Source organism: Salvelinus fontinalis, chromosome 13 (genome assembly GCF_029448725.1).
Source record: "Salvelinus fontinalis isolate EN_2023a chromosome 13, ASM2944872v1, whole genome shotgun sequence".
Taxonomy (NCBI): Eukaryota; Metazoa; Chordata; class Actinopteri; order Salmoniformes; family Salmonidae; genus Salvelinus; species Salvelinus fontinalis.
Window position 1 is genome coordinate 39,820,312 of NC_074677.1, and position 21,740 is coordinate 39,842,051.

The window sequence follows — 21,740 nt, forward strand, 5'->3', positions numbered from 1 at the left end:
AGGCCGGGGTGCAAATTCAATTCTCTTGCAGCCTATTGCTGAGGCAATTTCATTACCAGTCAGTGGCTGCAATCTTTGTGAAGTGAGCGGTAGGGCTACATAGCCAACACTATAAACTTCCACACTGCAGTGTATTATTAAACCAGTTAACGTGTCATCCAAAAAAAATACAAAATAATGCAATTGAATAGGCTAATATTTAAATATATCTCTCTGTCTTCCACTATCTCTCTCTCGTGGGTAGACGAGAGTGCGACAGATTGATTTAGCTCAAAGTCGAACCTAATAATAGATCCAGAGGATTGTATGGGGAGGGGGGTGCTAAAAGGTTAATTACCGAATCTTGCCCAAACTGACCATCTGGAAATACTAACATCTTCCCGCCTCCCCCTCTCCCACCATCCCTCTGCCTCTCCCCATCTCTCAGTGATCGCTCTGCAAAATATCATCAATATTCCTCACCAAACATAACCCCGACAGAGAAGATCTCCAATTGAAAGTGTGTGTGTGTGTGTGTGTGTGTGTGTGTGTGTGTGTGTGTGTGTGTGTGTGTGTGTGTGTGTGTGTGTGTGTGTGTGTGTGTGTGTGTGTGTGTGTGTGTGTGTGTGTCCTAGCTCTTGTTGAGGACATATTGTACACATTGTTTTATCCTCTCTATGCGCTTCATACAACATTCTTAAACTCCTTTCCTGACAACTGGATGTTTCATTGAAAAGTAGGCCTATATCAGGTATGGGTAAGTCCGACGTTTTAAAATCATACATTTCACTTTTTAAAGTATGTCAAATAAAGTAGACAAATAGCCTCTTGCAAATACTGATTTTAGTTAACTTGGATGCAGTCAAAGTGAGAGACAGCCTCTGAAAACCTTGAAATGTCTTATAATTCTCTGCAAAAAAAAAATAGAAGCCAATAGCCTGCCCTATAGGCTTCCTCCTACTGGACAATTGTCGACTTTATCTGTAATCAATACCGCTCCCATCAAAATCTGTCAGCCTTGGCTTAATTGACAAGTCTCACCCGATTGACACATGACGCAAAAATGCGTCAGAAATGGAAGCATATTTGATTTCACTGTCATGGTCAAGATGCCATATAACGATTTGTTGACAAATTGCGAAATAGAAAACAAGCCAAAAAGTACATTTGGACAAATAATTAATTAAGAGAAAATTCAATCATATGGTTGGAAAATAATACTTGTTATAAGGTATTTTTGCTGAGATTTTTCAAGTGAATAACTTCAGTGTGTGTTGTGACAGCGGGACACACAATATGAACACTTTTCTACAAATGTATTAGTCATTTGATTTATTATTAATAGCCTATATTCTTCTTCTTCTATCGTTATTAAATTCCAATCATCAGTTGTGCCTTGTCTTAACAAGCAACCCTGACGCGCATAGGAGGGTCCAGCTTCTTATCAAGAGAACTTTTTGTCATGTTTATTTTCACATGTGAAAATCCTGTCTTTGTATTGAATTGTCAGCCTCCTCTTTTACGTCGTGCATAATCAACATGCCCTATTGTCGCTGTAGCCGGGGGAGCTGCGCTGGAGAGAAAAAAAGTTGCAATTATGTTCAACTAAACAATGAAGCAACAAAAAAAACCTGAGGTTCGGGAAAGAGGGCACTGGTCCCTTTTTGTTATTTTCCTCCACTGACATTGTATGCGAACACTAATGCATCTGTCATGATAACAAGCTAAGAATAACATCTAGACATCAAACCAAGCAGAGAATCTATCCGAGGTGATTCATTCAGATCTGTCCCATTGATTTATTAAACACACAAGCAACATCTGCAGCCGCAGCCAGCACGGGTGCGCGGGTTGAAGATCAATTGGAGGGGAAAGGGAGAGGAGAGATGCCTAAAAAAAAAAAAAAATCTTTTTTTTTTGCGTAGTTTGTCCTGCTTTAACTGACACAGAAATATGTATTTATTATTCAGTGACAGAAATAAAAGACACATCCGTGCGTCACCATGCTGTAAGTCAATATTCATGCATGAATGATTATAGAGCGACTAAATGACAAGTGTAGCCAGCCTCATTAGGTGAAATCCACATATTAAACTTCTCTCATCGTCCTTACTTGTGTTTCTATTTTCTCACTGGTAGTGGGCCTAATGGAGAGACACAAATGTCCGTTTAATTTATAGTCATTTAGCAACGGAGAAGCGGACACAAATGTGTGGCTGCTCATGGCAATGATATGTAAAGTATTCATATAAACTCACAGCCGGTTAGATTTGAGGATTTGAACTGCTTGGAGCTGGATTTTTAGATACGACGAACTTTCATCTACTGCTCTTGAAAGACGCTGGAATTGCGGTTATCAAGAATAGTGAGACTTTCTTTAACAAACTATAAGAGTACAATTCTTCTCGCTGAAAGTCCCAATAAATATTCTAAATGGACAGTTATGCAGTAGGCTTAACGATGCCGTGTTTGTGTACAAATGAAGCTTTATCAGAAAAGTATGTCACAGCACACTGAAGGTGACAAAAGTAGGCTACACCAGTTTGACAACAGAATAGTCTTTATGGGACAGTGAAAGGAACATATTCCCGAATGTAGACTAAACACTATGCCAACTATTCTTATTCTGAAAAATCATGTTGAGTTCTACAGAATTAGAAGAGGTGCTATGGAATTCAAAGTTATTTTCCTCTTTTCTAAATAATGTGGAAAATACATGATCTAGTGCTTGGCATAAATTATTCATCAATGAGCTGCTGCTTGGGGGGGGGGGGGGGGGGTTAAACGTGTTTGGTTTTAGGTGGATGGCTGATAGGTGTGTGTGGGGGGAAGGTCGAAGTTATGAACAACTAAACTACTTTGCTCATACTTTTCTGTCTATAAAATGGATAAGGAACAATTGTAGCCTATACTTATATAGATAGATAGTTCAGTGTGTGTGTAAGTGTGTGTGTAAGTATGTGTGTGTGTGTGTGTGTGGGTGTGTGTGTGTGTGTGTGGGTGTGTGTGTGTGTGTGTGTGTGTGTGTGTGTGTGTGTGTGTGTGTGTGTGTGTGTGTGTGTGTGTGTGTGTGTGTGTGTGTGTCTTTGAGAGAGAGAGAGAGAGAGAGAGAGTGAAGTGGTACAGAAGTTGTCACTGAACTAACTTTGCACAATACTTTGATGTTTAGTAATAATATAGCATCCTAACTATCATTTTTCTCATTAATGTATTATTTATTTATTTCAGCGCAGGTAACATTCAAATGTGTATGCTCTGCTTTCGGGGTATTGGAGTGAAACGGGTCATTGAGAAATGAAGTGACCGAAACACATGCAACTAACCTGGCATTGGTGCAGTCGTTGTAGAGCGCTTCGAAGTCCTTGCGGGTGATGAGTTTGCAGCGATTCACCCCAGGCTGAATAGCCCCAAGCCCCCGCAGAATCCGGACCTGCTCAACCGTGCACACGACGGGGCATATATCCAGCCGCTTCAGCTTGGTGTAGACGGTGTGCAGACCCCCGACCAGATGTTTCAGGAAGAGGTCGAAGACCTGCGGCAGGCAGATGAGTTCTTGACCGTCCACGTTGAACGAGGCTACCTTGACCCCGTGCACCTCAACCATTTTGCACTCGTTATTGCCGCTTGTGCCGTTTCCATTTCCTCCTCCACCGCCTCCTCCGCTGCTGATGAAAGAGTTGATCAAGCTGCTTGTCAATCTCGGGGACTCGGCCGGGCTTGTATACAGCGGATCGGAGCGGAATAAACTGCCAGCCCCCGGATTAGATGTTGGGGAAAGCACCGGCGGAGTTGCTGACACGGCCATAGCTTCTTAAGTTTCTTATTTTCCTCACTCTCTGTCTCACCCTTTACGTTTTGTTTCTACTTCTCGCTCACTCTTTTCTCTCGCTGTTTCACATGCACTCTCGCTCCCGTCGGATAGTCGGCAATGGGCAACTAACTACCTATCTCACAAGTGCGGTGGCTAGAATGAGAACCATCTGATTCACTGTTTCAATTAGCCAGCCCACTGAGAACTCGAGTGGCAGCTCCAACCACCAACGAGGAGCACACCAGCTTACGCGCGAGCATCCTATTGGTCCTTTGAGCATGATTGGCAGGCCTCCTAGTTGGAGGGTCTGGTTTCTGTTGACAGCCACCCCGTTACTCGAGAATAACTTCGTTCTGACTTTTGAGGGTCATTCTATACAATTAAGACCTGAATTCAAGTGTTTTACTCTTATTGGTACACATCATAAAACATGTTAAGTTTGATAGGCAAACGTTATTGTCACGAATTACATTGTTATTGTACTATAATAATGTCCTACATGTAGATCTATTGTAAACAATACAATATGATTATTAGGATTAATATTAGGATAAACTAATAAACTGCCAGCCCCCCCAGTCATTGTGATTACGATTATTGTAATACAAGTAAATGCTATTGTTATTGCAGGCTAGCCCTTCTACAGTAATATCCACACCAAGGCCAACACCACGAGGTCTGAACCTTAATGGAATATAGGAAGTAGAATGTTTGGGATGGCCTACTGGTTGAACACAGAGACATATATTTACATGTGGCTCTGGTTGAAGACCTATTCTGGTTACTCCTAGTTACTGCAGAGTTAGATAGTAGTTCCATTGGTGTTATTATCATTGACATTTATGGGCACACAATTCCCATGGATGCTTGCTTCCTCAATCAAGGATAGGAGGACATGGGTGTGTATGTGTGCCTGCCTATCTGTTCAACAAATAGCAACAGAAAAAAATAACCAATGTGTGGATAATACTTGATTGTAAAAAAAGTTGAAAGGTAACAAAGCTGTGGTACAAAACTCAAAATACATAAACTCCCATGCAGAGAAATGAACAAGTTGATACATTTACATGTTTATGTTTGTTTTTTGAATCAATCTGATACAATCTATGACATCTTTGGTCATTTATTTGCTTTCAAACGACTTGCCCACATATCAATAACCTATTATTTACTAGCTGTCTGACAGTCCTTTCACCTTAACTGGATCACCAGTAGTGTATTATCACAGTCCCCAAATCCAGAACAAATTCAAGAAAGCGTACAGTATTATATCGAGCCATTATTGCATGGAACTTCCTTCCATCTCACATTGCTCAAATAAACAGCAAACCTGGTTTTAAATAAACAGATAAAGCAACACCTCGCGGCATAATACCTCTCCCCTATTTGACCTAGATAGTTTGTGTGTGTGCATTGAAATGTCGGCTAAGCGTGCCTTTTTAAAAAATGCATGTAGTTCTGTCCTTGAGCTGTTCTTGTCTATTGATGTTCTGTATTATGTCATTCTGTATTATGGTTCATGTTTTGTGTGGACCCCAGGAAGAGTAGCTGCTGCTTTTGCAACAGCTAATGGGGATCCTAATAAAAATACCTCAATACTAAATACTAAAAATACCAAAATATACTGTCACTTTAAACCATGCGTGTGCCTTTGCCTATTGAGCCCCAGTGTGGTTTGGGTGGATACATTCTGATACAGTAACACAGGCGCCTCTCCAGAGGCCAGATGCCCTCACTGCAGTCCTGCCTAATACAATGTAAACCAAGGGGTTACATTGTATTAGGTAAAAACATATATTCCTTTATAGTGAGTGGTATGGCCCTGGTCAAAACTATTATGCCACACATTGCATTTCACTTAGGCTACACCTCACCTCAATAATCATAACCAGGGACCATACAGACTTGTTGGTTTCATGTTAGGCTACTGAATACATTTTTTTTAGTTTGACCTCACTAATACAGAACATGTTACAAATAACTAAGGCACTGGCACACCTGGACCTATTCTCAGGCAGATGGCAGTATTTCAAATGAAAATCTTCATGTTGGTTAAAAAAAAAGTCTGAGAAATTAATACAGGAATAATACTTAACCTTTGGGCTCTTCTGTTCTAGTAGGGAAGATTAATATTGTAATGAGTGCTTAAATGCCATGCAAATTTTTTTGCAAGTACCTGGTTAAATTAAAAAGCTAGGTAGCAATCTGGAAATTAGAAACATATTTTACCTGGGTTTCAATTGCACCTTGCTCCTTCATCTTCTATTTAATCTTAATGATTGCCTGATTAGCATAGCCGGCCAGCTAGCAAAGCTACCAGCTCCAGCCTCAAACCACTCCCCGAGCAGCAGCTTAATGTCTCCCCCTCTATGCAAAGTGACAACTCATTCCTCACAGAGTAAATGTATATAATGATGCCCTCCCACCCTCTCAGCACACAGTGATGGACTGCTGCATTGGAATATTGTACAGAGTAATCTCCTCTTTTAAGGGCAGGCTCTCAAACTGGTTAAAGAGCACTTATTTCCCAGTTTTCAGATTTTGAGTTGTTCTGACACTGAACAGCCTGGTGATATCAACTGTGAGAAAATCTATTTCTCATATCAACTGTCGTTCTGCCAACACGTTTAATCCTAAACATTTGACCATTTTTGGAATTTGTATCATACAAAAAATATACAGTTTAGCATTCTTGTGACAACGACAAAAAAGAGGGTTGACATTAGGATATCAATAACAATTTGTTTGAATATGTTGTGCTTAAAAAGTGGTTACCATCTTAAAATCCCACAACCTTCATGTTGCTCGTCAATGATTAATCAAAATAATTTTGTCACTGACATTCTTTCTCAGAATCATTTTGCATTCAGACATATTTTGTTATGCATTCTTTGACATGACAAAAACGGCAAGAATTAATACTGCTAAATGTACTGTGACTACACGTAGAATACACTGGAATGAATGTGGACAAATCATAAATCCCTATAAAGTTCCTTCAGTGGATGACAATTGTACTTTGTTGCTGTGGGAAGAATACTGTACATCCACTCCTGTATGCTTGACATTATAGTCTATGCATCATGCAGACTGTAGACAAAGCGGTTGTGTGAAAGACAGGCGACGGAGAAAAGGAGGGAGAGAGAGAGAGAGAGAGAGAGAGAGAGAGAGAGAGAGAGAGAGAGAGAGAGAGAGAGAGAGAGAGAGAGAGAGAGAGAGAGAGAGAGAGAGAGAGAGAGAGAATGACTGCCTCATCTCAATTTTACGTCCTTCCTTAGAGTTATTGTAATGTGAAATATTGCAGTGAGGCCAGATACAGAACACCGTCTCCCTTCAGAATAATGAAATGTTTTTCGTAATGCAAGCATCACACAAATCAATAACAACAATATATTACTGGTGATTGTAATTGAATGTTTTCCTAATTTTACTGTCACTTGTGATAGATATTCATGCCCATTACAGCGTTTTAAATTCATTACACTTTCTTGTCTCTTGCTGGATTGAATGTTACAGGAGTCAAGTAATCCATTTGGGCTGTGACATGTGCCAAAAAGCTGATGGACTCTTAATTTAAATAAAATATCGCTCCTTAATTCTACTTAAAAGGACAAGCTTGTTACTTGAGTGTGGGTGCCATGCTTCATTTTTTCAAGAAGGCCCACATTGATGATATAATGACACTTCCGCTATGCTTGCTGCCAAATGAAGGGTGACTGATCCCTGAAGTAAGACCGCCAATCTATTCTCTGCCTTGGGATGTGGTTTGGTCTATAAAGCTGAATCATTGCGCCTGAATACTTGTCACAACCATTTTGACATCTTGAAAGTCATCTTGCTATATCCGTAATCACATTGTAATTACATTTATTTGTATTTTTCTGTGTGTTCATTTGATGTATTAATTGTAAGTTGTTCCCCCATATTTAATTTTCCCCAAGTTGAAAAGGAAGAAGAACAAAAAGTTCAGCTTTATCAGAGCTGATAGAATTCAAGCCAAATCTTTGAATAAGCCCTTGGAATACTGGTTGCATTTTCAGTATTTACATATAACCACAGCCCTTAATCATATGATTCCACTTGGTTGTCAGTCCAGTTCTGAGAGAACTTGAAATCCAATTCTCTTTCATTGACTATACCACTATTCACAGCACCCTCAACACCTGTCAAGTTGCACTGCTCTGGTTAACTTCATGGTTCTCCATATCATATCCCTTCAAGTAGAAGGAACAGGAGGACGAATGGCCTAAGAAACCTTTATACCCCCCCCCCCCCCCCCCCCCCCCCCTTCCAAATAATCCACTGCTAGAATGAAACAGAGCCAATCAGGGACTCTTTAAAATGCATGAGCCATGATAAAGAGTTAGCTACATCTCTAACGGTTCTCTGAAGCAACAATCAAAGGAAGCGGAACACATAGAAGTGAACAGGGAAAGGTGTGGGTACTTGGAAGATAAAGAGTTCTTGATTTTCTCAGAAAGCAAGGCAGTGCTTGCTGCATTGATGATCGTTTGTAAGACAGCCAGGAAAACCGCCTCTGAACATACCCCTAAATGGCACAGGATGAAACTGTTCCAACCATTTCAAACCACACAGGTTTTTTCTTTTAATTTTACTTGGATTAAAAAAGAAGCATATCCCGTGAGAGTAAGCAAGTGACACCAAGACACCCCTGCATCACAAAACTTGAGACAAACACTCCTGTTAAAAGCTTCAACACTGCGGTTCAAATTTAATAGGGAAAAGAGGGGGAAAAAACTGCTTGTTTTCAGCCATCTGTCAGGGCTGTTTTAAGTTATATGAGATTTTTGAAAAGGAGACCGGTGATGATCAATTGATGATTCCTCTAAACCAATAAACACCTGTCGGCAGAGCTTGGCCCAGCAAACAACAGGGATAGCTGCAAACACAACCTAATGAGCAAGTCTCAATATTCTCGAGGACCCCTCTCTGGTTGGTGACATAGTAGGTTACTGCCCAAAACCTTATATGGGATGGGAACAAAAGTTAGTGAAGTTTCTACAGCACCATGCCTGGTTAGCACAAACAAATAGCTGCTGGCCAAAATGTTGAACAGCACTTGAGACAAGTATATTGTCTGGGTCTGGAACGCATGATGCATCTCGTGCTTTTGTGACATAACAAGTGTCCTATCAGTGTAATTAAAAATGTCAATCATTTAAAACCCATGACTCACGAATGAAAGAATGAACGTGGAGATGACCTCTACTCGTGAAATAAACAATGTTTTGAGAAGTACCCTCAAGTCTGGTTATTTGTTAACTGCAGGGCTTTTAGAAACCACTTAAAACCACAAAAGGCAACCGGTGATAATGAATCCAAATGGTCAAACTACCCACTGGGCGCGCACTGGTTGAATCAATGTTTGTTCCATGTGATTTCAATTAAATTACATTGAATTAACGTGGAATAGACCTTGAATTGACGCCTATGCCGTGGGTAATGTATACTACTGTGTACTACTGCTCCTAGCTAACTGTATGCCAAATGCAGCTTATATCATCAGGTTAGTTTGACCTCTTGTCCTTTCAATGTATTGAACCAGGAAATAGACACGGTGTGCATTCATTTAAACTGCATTTAAGGGGAAATTACAACCCTCATAATAACTCTTTTAAATGCATGTTCATTTTCGAAACAACACTCAATCCATCATTACCTTTACAACCAGCACATCACTCAACAAGCAATCAGCCCAACCCACTGAAGTTTTACAGCATACATTAACAGGATTGCAGGCTAAGCAGCAGGCAAGCACCGGACGTTTGTGAAGCTTACCTCATTCTGGCTGAGATGGAGAAAGGAAAGAAAGATAATGATGAAAATCTTTACAAATATATACTTTACCTGAGTCCAGTCCAGTTTTGTCCGTTGGCTGAAACAGTTCTTATATGCAGAATCGGGTCATAGCCATGTTCTGCCGTTGACAGTAGTGATGCCAGCTCTTGGCAAACGTGGCTAGTGGGCTATACCATCTACAGTAGTCAACCCGGAGAAGTATGCTCGGTTGAGCCTAGGTTACTCTTTACTGAATTTGTCATTATATTTGGTTTGCCGTCCTGTGAAAGGCTTGTGTATGACGAGTGTATGCCTGATGAAACGGTGGAGCATGTGTTGTTGTATTGTTGTAAGTATGTGAAGAGAGGGAAAGATTGATGTGTATGGGTTAATTGAGGTTGGACGGGTTTGGGGAGGTTTGAAAGGGATTTTTGGAATGGGGGAGTATTTGATGGAAGTTAGTATGGCTCTTTTTAATTTTCATAGTAGTAAATAATTAGGCAGATGGATTTGGATGTTTGTGTTAGTTTTCTTTTTATCCTAATGTAATGTGAACTGTGATTGACCACATACTCCAGCACAGTAGGTGGCGGCATGCACCTTTAACATTTCTTTGCGTAAAGAAGAAGAAGAAAAAGGAGAAGGAGAAGGAGAAAGAGAAGAAGGAGAAGGAGAAGAAGGAGAAGAAGGAAAAGGAGAAGAAGGAGAAGAAGGAGAAGGAGAAGGAGGAGAAGGAGAAGGAGAAGGAGGAGAAGGAGGAGAAGGAGGAGAAGGAGAAGGAGAAGGAGAAGAAGGTCATGCAGCAACTACCAGTGCACAAAGATGATCATATGCATCATCATATTCTGACCATTTTAGAATGTTGCCTTTTTATTCTCATCACTATTGCAAATCCCTCAGAAGCCTGTCTCAGTTTGATCATTTTGTTTAGGAATACCTCTACTTGGGAAAATCGTAATTTATATATATATGAAAAACAAGTATAGTTCAGGTTTGCTTGTTAAAAAACAGGATAGCAGTAAAGAAGATACACAAAGGGGTTCTTATAGCTTACAAAAACTGACTTGCGACTAAAGTGTGACCATGCTTTCACAGACTTTCCCGGTTGATTTACAACCGATCAAAAGCAGTGACAAATCATTTCAGGATGAAAGAAAAAAGAGAAAACAGTTACCCACTGCCTTTAAAAAGAAACAGTGAATAGAAATACAACTTCATTCAAAAGACAATCACCTTAAGACTGCTTAGACCTCAAAGGTGTCTCCAAACACATGAAACCAACTGAAAAACAAAATGACATTATTGCAGTGTCATAGCCCTAACTTACAAAGCAATAAACATTTGGATTGTGTCGACCAGTGTCGATTGTGTCCATCAGCACTGATACAAATAGCCTACCTTATCAGAAAAATCCAACCACACCAAAAACATTTCTTCAAAACAGCATAGTCACAAAATGGTTACCCTGGCTCAGAAGTAGACTTGCACAGTAACAACACAGCACAAAACACACAGACCACCTTCAGGGACAATAGGAGGGGATGCGATTATCTGGCCCAGATTGCCCCAGTTGGAGGAGTTTGCACCGGGTGAAAAGTGATTGCATTCGCTTTGGAACCAGGCGGCCTCCCGGGCGTGAACCAGGTGCCACGTTCGTGGCCGACGGCGAAGTCGGCTCAAAACAAAAGTGACATAGATTAAGCATGTGGAGTAATTAATAGGATTCTGTGTTTTCACATGCAAAATGTATTGCTTTTGATTAAAAAAATTCAATCTGCCTTCCCAATGAAAACTAGTTAGAGAATTTCAACATACTGTATATTTTATGGAAAAAATATGTTGTATGTTTCTGAACGATTGTTGACAACATGACCGAGCGGTATAGATTACTGTTCGATTTGAGAAGGGCGCTCCTCCCTTACCGCTTTTGCCCGTTCATGTCACGGGCTGGTCTATAGACCGCTGCACCGCAGCTCAGTTTAATCGAACTCCCTCAAACTCTAATCTGGGCAGGTGGGTCTGGGATGCTTTTATATGTTGTACATGTTCCCAACCAATTAGGGTCCCCTGGGAAACATGGACCAAAACTAAGATACCTCTTACACTATATGAATGCCTGAGATATTAGGGATTGGTGGAAAGTTGTTAGGACCACTGGAGGTGTATCTTGTTGTTATTTATGTTATCACCTTAATCTCCCACTGCCTACTATATTATGGAATATTGGATGTTGACGGTATGGTGTTTCTATTTTAGTTTACTTATAGTTACATCTTTACTAATATGATATTACTCATGTTTATTATTTAAGAGAAAACACATGGGCTACTTTTTTATTTAATCATTGTGTGTGTATGTACACACGTACGTATATGTGACGTCACAGCTAATCTGTCACATGATACAGTGCTCACCATGGCTGCAGACAACCTACCATCCGAATTTGATGTTATCATACTCGGGACAGGTAATAAACTATTGTTGGTTTGCCAGTGTGTGTACTTTCAACCTGTTTCTTGATAACTGTGCCTCTGAAATTGGGGAGGGTGCAAGAATATTGTCTAAAGGTTTCATCCAAAACTGTGAAATGGCTGATAGCATTGGTTGCTAACGCTAGCAGCTTGTTGTTGACGTTAGCAGCTAGCTAACGAGTTATCTTGCTAATTAGGAGCACGGAATATCTAACATGTATACCTGTACCATTTGCATATAAAACAGCTAGCTAGCTATAACCAATGACTTAGCAATTCGTGTCATTTTCTGAACGCGTAAAAAATGTATTTATTTGTGTGTGTTAAGCTTTTCAACATCGATAGCTATAGTAGCTAAGGTTAGCTAACTTTGACAACGTCATCAGCTTCCTTGATGGCAACATCTGTGTGAATGTTAGCTATCAGCTATCTGAATTCTTGCTATCGTGTCCCTGTTTGATATGAAGAGCTGGCTAACTAACTTTAACTCAAACAACCAACGTTTGCACATGGTATATAAGGTAAATACAGCCAAACAGCTAGCTAGCTAGCATTAGTAAAGGCATCTCTCTAACTTAACTGATTGCTCTCAGTTGAGAGAAGCATGCACTGTCATTGTGACTAGCCTGGGCTACTGTTGGGTAGCGAACGCTAAACCTATATTTAGCCAGTGAAATGTAGAACTGTCTGTGTCCAACCCCCACATACAGTATGTTTTCCTATCTACCTGTTTATAAATGCTAGCTAGACAATACGGGATAAGAAATGTAAGATGTCATTATCAGGTTCTTCAGGATAGAAATTGCTTGAACAAATGTTCAGTCACAGATGAGTCTAATGTGATGCCATCTTACACATCCTGCACCTAGCTAATTGTAATTCTACGTAATTATTTTGTAACTAAAACTTCTAATTGCTTATTTCTCAAATCCATGACACACTCATGACTTGTCCAAAATTGTAATCAGTAATGTAACTTTTTGATTAACCAAACTCAGTAACATAATCTGATTACTTTGTTACTTTTTGATTATTTTCCCTTTAAGACGTCTCTGCATGCTTCCCATCATATTATCTTTTTTCGTCTGTTAATGCGCACACACAACATGTCTTGAGGCAAGCCAAAGTTCGGTAGCTGAAGTCTATACCCCTTGGTCAACAGTATGGATTCTTCAATTAAGTGTTTGTTGTCATTCAGTGAGAGAACTCATTTTCATGCAATTTTTTTCACTCGAGAAATACTACCCAAAACGTCATAGTTATTTTAGATTAATTTGTACTATTTTGAGGAAATGTATACTGGCTATGGCATCTCAAGAGGGACATTATTGCCGCTTTTTTTCTTGTTTTTCAAGTGCAGGTCGTTTAAGGGAGTATGCAATGCACAGACGTTCACTTCACCTAGAGGAGTTCTGTTAGGAGCAAACATAACTTGGTATGCAGATGCCTTTTAAGGACATTAAAAGAAGACAAAATTTATCGAACAAACAAATTTGTTGTGTCATCATGGTTTCTGACTTGTGTACAGACTCACTCAGGTGGAACAAACTTGCAGCTTTTTTTAATGCTGAATTGAATGTCATTGAGTAAACAGAAAGGTGTCATAGTGTATTTTTCTAAAACATCCATTCAAAAATTAAAAGTAATCCGAAAAGTAATCAACTAGTTTTTCAAAAGTATCTGTAATCCGATTAAAATATTTTTGCTGGTTACGTAACTAATTAGTTACAGTTTTATTGTAATCAGATTACATGTCACTGATTAATTACATGTAATCAATTACTCCCAAACGGTGTTAGTAATGATAACTCCGTTCACATCACTGGGTTGATCTTAGGCTACATTTTAACTCACCAGTGGAGGCTGCTGAGGGGAGGACGGCTCATAATAGTGGCTGGAATGGAGTCAAACACATCAAATACATGTGGTTGACTTGATACAACTCCATTCCAGCCATTATTATAAGTCGTCCTCCCTCAGCAGCCTCCACTGTAATTCACTATAGGCTAGTTGGCCTACTCTTTGATGAATCCCCAGCACTGGTTTCATTCAATGTTCTGGCAAGACAATGCAATGGTTTGTCTTCATTCAGAATGATAACCTGGGCTTACCAATAAGAATCTAGCCCCAGTAATAGCACAGGAAAGGATACAGGTGTTCTGATTCATTATGTTCAGAAATCAGTCCATGCACAGACCTGGTACAACGCACAGAACTGATGCCAGCAGGGGATCCACTGTAGGAGCTCACCAGTGCTGGGATTCACTATGCAATGGAGGAGGAAAATAAATATTAAAAATGACAGCTCAGATGCCTATTGCTATAATTCAGCACTATGATTGATGGTGTGCAAATTGAATATCTCTGGCCCACTTCTGGTTTTGCTGGTGCAAAACTTGAAGCCAGCTGGTCCCCATACTGTGGGTGACAACACTGCACTGATGACCCAGTCTATTTCTGTGCAGGCAGTGTTCTGTGTCAAGGTTGGTCAGACAAGCATTTTTTTCCCAGGTTCCCCAGCCTCTGTCTTTGTGTTGGGTCTGTGTGCAATAGGTGGCCGTGGACAAGGAACAGTTGTTTATGAATATAGTGGCCCCCTAATGACACCTGTTTTCCATCTGCTGGCCCTTCACCTGTGTGAGGCAGGGTGTTCCTGTTGGTTGCACCCCGTCAGTCCCCTGTTCACACACATCTGACGCTCACCAGGGGGTGGCACAGGGGACCTCTGGTCTACGTGGAGAGTTCTCTTTTGGACATCTGCGAGTTTGATGTGTGAAAGTCTCTTAAAGGGGGTCTAGCCAATTGTAGGCCCAATTCTCTGCTTTACAAATATTTTGTCCATTTGTTTTTGTAATTGAAATAATTTGACCTTGAAATCATTTTCATCAGCATAGCACCCCTGGGCCATTGCAGATCTTTTGTCCAGTCGTTAGATTATTATCCCTTAAATAGCCTATGTTTTACATTTTATTTGCTTAACATACGCTCTTATCCAGACTAGTGAGTGTATCCACAGTAGTGAGGGCATACGTTTTCAGACTTTTTGTTTTTGCGCTGGTCCTCCGTGGGAATCGAACCCACAAGCCTGGCGTTGCAAGCGCCATTCTCTACCAACTGAGCCACACGGGACCTTTATTTTTGAAACGTTCGACTACAGCCAAGTCAGCTGGATGGGAGGTAGCAAGTCGGCACAGGTAAAACCTACAAGGACGTTCTACTAGCTAGCCTAAGTGGAATGGTATCATGGCAAATCGATTGTGTTCCCGTGACAGAGATTCACAATTATTCCAGTTCTCATAGTGGAACTGGTCTTGTGCAGAGTCTTAATAGAGAGGCAATAAAGCAAACGGAGGCGGCATCTTGCTGAGCCGTTCCCTGCTGTTGTGTTAATGTAACTATCCATCTTGGTAGGACCTCCAGTCACTGCCATGAAGGGCCTCCATTAGCAGGACATGTGATTATGGAACAGAGCCAACAATCACCAGCTTTACTAGTTGACACATCTCTGACTTGCGCTTAGACTTCTTGCTTTGCCGTCAGGTTTAAAACAACAGCAAATTGTCTGGTAAAATAACAAACGAGTCGATTTTGACACACCACAGTCTCAGATTGTTCTGAAATCGTTTGTTGTTAGAAACAGATAAGATTAGCATTCCCGCAGCATTATTTTGTTTAAATATAATTTGATCTCTGAGAAATTAAACTAATTGAATGCACCCAAATTGGCTTAAAAAAACTAAAATTAATAGGATTCATAAAATATTAAATAATTATAGTACCTAACATCTGATTTGTACCCAACTTTTTTTCTAACAATGAGTATGACATGCAGAATCCAAAGAAAGGGTTATCTTTTGACCATGGACCCCCTACCACAATCCCACCCCAACAACCAGTATACAGTATCAGTTCTCTATGTCTGACAAGTAGTATGGAGCTGCAGCTCAAAGTATTGTTTATCCTATGTAATGTATTCTCTGTGGATTTTGTGACGTTTTTTCCCCTGTTCATAGACATTACATCCTGATAGTGCCAGGTTCTGACCACTAGATGGTAAGAGTTTGAAGAATTCTCGATGTTAAAGGGATAGTTCACCCAAAATACAAAATAACATATTGGTTTCCAGTTTGAGTTATGACAGCAATGCATGCTTTGGTTTTGTTGGGCACTGTTTCAAATGCTAACTTTTTAGCATTTGTGTCACAAAATGTAAATGAAATTACAAAAAGACGTCACCTCATTTCACCTTTTTATTTTCGGCCTGGCAGGCTAATGTGTTTCGGCAGTTATGCCTTCACCAGAGCATCCAGCATTGGATTGCATTGGATTTGTGCCACAAATGCTAAAACGTTAGCATTTGAAACTAGGGGTGTGACACCCAAAAAATGCAGCGAATTCACAATTCAGATATGGTGCTGCGTACAACCGCTAGGGGTCAGTGTAGTTCAATCTACAGCAGTCCTGGCTACTTACCAGACAGCGCTCACTTTATTGCTGTTTCCCCACCCACTCAACAACGATGGTATTAATGCAGTTTTAGGTTCTCTGTTGTGTTCCTCTCCTTCATGTTGTCAGTACATGGGACTTCGTGTCCCACTTCTCATCAATGTGATGGCTCGTTGCAGTGATGTACCACAGTGTGTTCATAGATGTCTACAATCTGTTGTTAACGTCACATATGGTGTTTGAGCGCTCGTGCTTTGTACTTGCAGAGCAATCATTGTACAATTTCTCCATCAGGGCTATCACGGTTTTTCCACATGGCATCTTCTGGTTCCAGATATGCCATTAGGGTATTGAAGCCGGCATCCTCTACAATTGACAATGGCTGCATATCAACTGCAATCATTTCTGTAATCAGTGCTGTGATTTTTCTCCCTCTGTCCCTTATTGCACTGCTGCCAGCAACGTGTTGGGTCTCACGGTGCCTCCCTTTCAGCATTGCACCTGTACTGCCACTGTAGCTCAGTTCCACCTAGCAAATGGGGGAGGAGGGGGGTTCTTAAAAAAAGAATCACCTAATAGCAGGAACAGCACCATCTTGTGGTCAGAACCTGGTTATATCAGGATGATAGGATGGGACATAAACCCAACATCTTCTATGACTCATTTATCTGAACGGGGGGGGGGAGAAACGATAAAAAATTATTCACTGAGAATACATTGCATAGGATGAAGAAACAAAACTCCCGAGCTGCAGCGCCATACTACTTGTCAGACATGGAAAACTGAAACTATATACTGGTTGTTGGGGGTGGGATTGGTGTGGTGTGTGGGGGATTCGTGGGTAGCTTCTGACCACTTCTTTGGATTCCTCATATCTTACTCATTGTTTGAAAAAAAGTTTGGTCCAAATCAGATCTTAGGTACTATAATTATTTAATATTATATGAATCCTATACATTTAAAATGGCCAATTTGGGATGCAATAGCTTCATTTGTCAGAGATCAAATGATATTTCAGTAAAATAATGTTTCCCGGAATGCTTATCTTATTTTCAGAGCAATCTGAGACGGTGAGTGTCATGGTTGGCAGAAATTACACGGAACGTCCCAAACACAAAACACAATGGCGATTCAAGTCACTGGGTCATCATCTTCTTGTGTTGTAAGCTGGATGTTAAAACAAGGTGGGCCTACCGCACAGGGTAAGCAAGTCTATTAACTATGAAGACTTCACAGTTAGACTGAATTGAATGTGTGGATTTCATTTGAATCCCATTTTAACAGTGTGCGTGCGTGCATGTGTGTGCGTATACGAGTGACAAGAGAAGAGGATGTGACGGGGTAGTGTTGACTGAAGTGCCTTCCCATCCTGCTCTGTCCGCTGAAGGCTTGCTAGTTTCTTTTGCCTTCCCAAGCGCTCTCAGCCAGACTATAAATAACACGTCAAATGACTTTCAAGGTGGAGAGAGAATCCATTTTGGAATGTTCTCTGAAATGAAGAGTGATTTATGATTTCATACAATTCCTGCTGAAAGCATTTTGGCTTTGCTCGGTCATCAAAGTCCTGCCGGCCCCGATCTATTATTTATCGTGAGGCCTGTCTGTGTGGCATCAGTGCTTTATGGCAGGTAATGTTTGTCTTTAGCAAACATGATGTGGAAAAATCAATACCGGACCCGATAAATGGCATTAAAAGATGGCATCGGAGGTTATTTACAGTTTTTAAAAACATCTCAAGAATGGCCTGGTGGTTAGAGATACAACTATGTCGTTTTTTTACCGCGGTGTAGTTCATTGAGAGAGTGTATTTTATACTTAAGTGTCCACTTAAATCTTTCTTTGTGCTGTCCCAACATTGATACGAGCGGACACTGGCTACCTATACTTCATGTTCTTGCATAATCCTTGGTGATGCTTACAGCTGTGTAAATCTTTGGTAGCCTATATGCCTAATGTTGAAATGGTGAGGACACAAATGGACAGAGTAGCATATGTGGAATGAGAGCGTACAGTGCCAAGGTGAAACAGTGTAAGCCTCTGGCTTTCCGTTGTGACTGAGAGATGCTCTCTGTTAAATGACACAGGGAGAGGTGTGGAAGTGGCGGCATGTACATGAGAATAAATCACTTTCCCATTGTGTGTGCGAGATGGGACAGTGCAAGGCCAGATGAGAAAGAAGAGCGATGGAGAGACCAGGATGCCTTGGTGGCTTAATGGAGTTGTTTTCTGGGCTCTATCTGTGGCACTGCCTCTCAATCTCGCTTACCCTTAACCCCTATCTCTGTGGTGTGACTCCTCTGCCTGGCCATTTTACCTTTTGTCTTCTCCAGGAAACGGAAACCTCCGGAATGAATTAGGATCTTTCTCTTGGCTAAATGAATACCAGGTGGATTTTTCCTTGATGTGCTCTTCACGTCAGAGGATAACGCTTTCTTCCCCTCGGGGCCGGAGCCATTTGTGCCGTGGAAAAACGTAGTGCTATTCAAATGGAACTCTTCATTTTATTTGATGCCTATTGTCCATGAACCTTGTTCAACTGCCAACTCCACTAGGACTCCAAATGCCCTAAGAGTCTCATTCTAGACATTTCGTTCCCATTTGACAATAGAATAAGCAATACACTAAAAGAAATACTCATCACTTCCCGATTCAGCAGGCACCGCCAATGCAGTGAATTGCTTGCCAATAGGTTCAGGTTGGGGAAAAGAAAATCTTAAATGAAATTGAAACGATTCCATTCAGACAAAAGCCACGTGGAAATAATGGGTTGAATGGCTTCGTCTTGGGCTTGACAATGTGTCTCCTGTCTCTGTTCCTTTTTCAGGCCTGTCTGAGTCTGTTATTGCAGCAGCATGCTCCCGTGTTGGACAGAGGGTCTTGCATGTTGACAGGTGAGTCTGAGGGGGGTGAGGTGGGTGGGTAATGATATGTTGGATTGCACTGGGGTGAGATGGGGCTCTGGTTAGGCGTTCATTCTGTGTGATTATTTTAGATACAACTTCCAAATAGCCTATTTTAAAAGTACATTCTGGAGTGAATATTTTGTCAAATTTGATTCATTTTAAAGTTACTGGTGCATGATTGTGTATGAGGCATGAACCAAGACATGACTCCAATTCTTACTTGCAATGTATGCTCAATCCTACAGGAGAAACTACTATGCTGGAAACTGGGCCAGTTTCACATTCAATGGACTGCTGTCCTGGATTGAGGAGTACAAAGTGAGTGTAGCTGTGTTTGCTATTATCTTTATAAATGTAGCACATCATCACAAAGCACGACATTGACTGATTCAACCAATGTGACTAACTGGAGGTGTGAATATAAAATGGTGCGCCTGCCTTGACCTTTTTGAGAAAGGAATGTGTTAACTGTGGTCGTCCTGAGGGTTCTTCGTGAGAGGCCTGGGTAATGGCTTCACGTTGTCCTACAGGCCGTGCGCAATATATTGTGTGCCCATTTTGGATGTCACACGTTGTCTGTAGCTGCAGCCTGTCTCCTGTGTCAGCAGGCTGGCCAGAGTGAGGAGGCTGTACAGGAGGATTGGAAGGAGAAGCTGGAGGAGGGAGAGGAGGCCCTGGCGCTCAGCTCGATGGACACGTCCATCTCCAACCTGGAAGTGTTCTGCTACGCCAGGTACCATTGAAGACAACCGGTCCCCCCCCCCCCCCCCCCACACACACACACACACACACACACACACACACACACACACACACACACACACACACACACACACACGGGACAAATCTCTGCCCCACCTCTCCATTATTCTCATTTTCAATCAGTCTCCTTGATGAGGGCTTCATTTAGAATAAAGGACGACAGAAAACTCTTCCTACAGGAATTAGCTTACACGGCACTGCCAATGGCAATTTCTAGTTTTGTTTCGACACCTACAAACCGGTTTTAATGTCCTCCTAACCTGCTTTGTGTTGTTGGCAGTGAGGAGCCTGAGGAGGAGGTGAATGAGGCTGCGGCTGCGTCCTGGTCCGTCCCTCAAACACCAGACTCAGAGGGGGAGGTAGAGAGGTGTCTGCTCGAGAGCAGTTCTGTGGAGGAGGAAGAGCCAGGGGTGGCCAGTGACGAGGCGTCTCCAGCCTCTGGACCTGATGCTGGGGCAGAGCAGACCCGGCAGGAGGGAGAGGTGCCCAGCCAGGCAGAGGAGACCCAGGGGAAGGAGCAGCAGGCCAGCCCCTCTCCAGCTGAGAGCCAACCAGAGCCCAAGAAAAAGATCACCTATACCAAGATTGTTAAGGAGGGACGGAGGTTCAACATTGACCTTGTGTCTAAGGTTGGTACAGTATATTGAGGTGTTAAGACATTGAGGGGCAATGCTCCAAAATGAACACACAGTTCTGTGTAAGTGTATTTTTCCCTGCAACCTAATGTTTCATTGACTTTAAGGCTAGACCATTTTAAATGATGCAGCTAAATGCATTCTGTTGCTTATTCGTTAAATTGTGACCGTCCCCAGCTCATGTTCTCTCGTGGCTCACTGGTGGACCTCCTCATCAAGTCCAACGTCAGCCGATACGCCGAGTTTAAAAACGTCACCCGCATCCTCACCTACCGTAACGGGAAGGTGGAACAGGTAGAGAACACACACACAGATGCAGCACTGTGATGTAAGATCTGTCAGATTTAAGTGACTTTCCGATTAATGTCAGATTAATGCTGTGGCACAAACAGCTTTTTAATCTCTGCTGAACAACATTTTAATATTATCTTCAATGTGTTTACGTTTGATTTACTGAGTGCTGGTTATGACCATCGGTTTTTAATTTGAGTACTTCAATCACTCTGCCCAAGATAGCTGTCCCATGTTTGACCCCACACACTCTCACTTCTCCCCACCCCCCTGCCTTTTTATTTTTACACCTCCCTCACACAACCTCACAATTACTTTCTCTCTCCCTCTCCTTCTCTCCCCCTCCCTCGCTGGCTGTCTGCAGGTGCCCTGCTCCAGGGCTGATGTTTTTGGCAGCAAGCAGCTGACAGTGGTGGAGAAAAGGATGCTGATGAAGTTCCTCACCTTTTGCCTGGACTTTGAGCAGCACCCAGAGGAGTACCAGGGTAGGACCCCCCCCCCCCCCTCTACCCCTGGTCCTCTACCCCTGGCGATTTTTCTCCAGTCCTCTACCCCCAATGTTCTCTCCCTATCCCAGTCCTTTACCCCTGGTACTCTCTTTTCAGTGTTCTTGCTCCCTATCTCAGTCCTCTATCCCTCACTC

The 21,740-nt window shown here is 41.7% G+C and overlaps 2 protein-coding genes across 3 annotated transcripts in view; one reads left to right on the forward strand and one right to left on the reverse strand.

Annotated features, from left to right (window-relative positions):
* Positions 1-3,970, reverse strand: part of LOC129868651 (dachshund homolog 2-like) — a 75,768-nt gene extending 71,798 nt beyond the window's left edge. The window contains exon 1 of the mRNA XM_055942819.1: positions 3,303-3,970. Coding sequence (XP_055798794.1) covers positions 3,303-3,784 — 482 coding nt within the window. The 5' untranslated portion in view covers positions 3,785-3,970. The remainder of the gene's footprint in view (positions 1-3,302) is intronic.
* A 7,982-nt stretch (positions 3,971-11,952) lies between these two features.
* chm (CHM Rab escort protein) overlaps positions 11,953-21,740 on the forward strand; it is a 36,111-nt gene continuing 26,323 nt past the window's right edge. The window contains exons 1-7 of one of the 2 annotated variants that reach the window (XM_055942820.1): positions 11,953-12,056; positions 19,331-19,397; positions 19,655-19,727; positions 20,015-20,142; positions 20,452-20,800; positions 20,984-21,100; positions 21,462-21,582. In XM_055942820.1, the coding sequence (XP_055798795.1) occupies positions 12,005-12,056; positions 19,331-19,397; positions 19,655-19,727; positions 20,015-20,142; positions 20,452-20,800; positions 20,984-21,100; positions 21,462-21,582 (907 nt within the window). In that variant the 5' untranslated portion in view covers positions 11,953-12,004. The remainder of the gene's footprint in view (positions 12,057-19,330; positions 19,398-19,654; positions 19,728-20,014; positions 20,143-20,451; positions 20,801-20,983; positions 21,101-21,461; positions 21,583-21,740) is intronic. The other variant, XM_055942821.1, reaches the window with a different exon arrangement.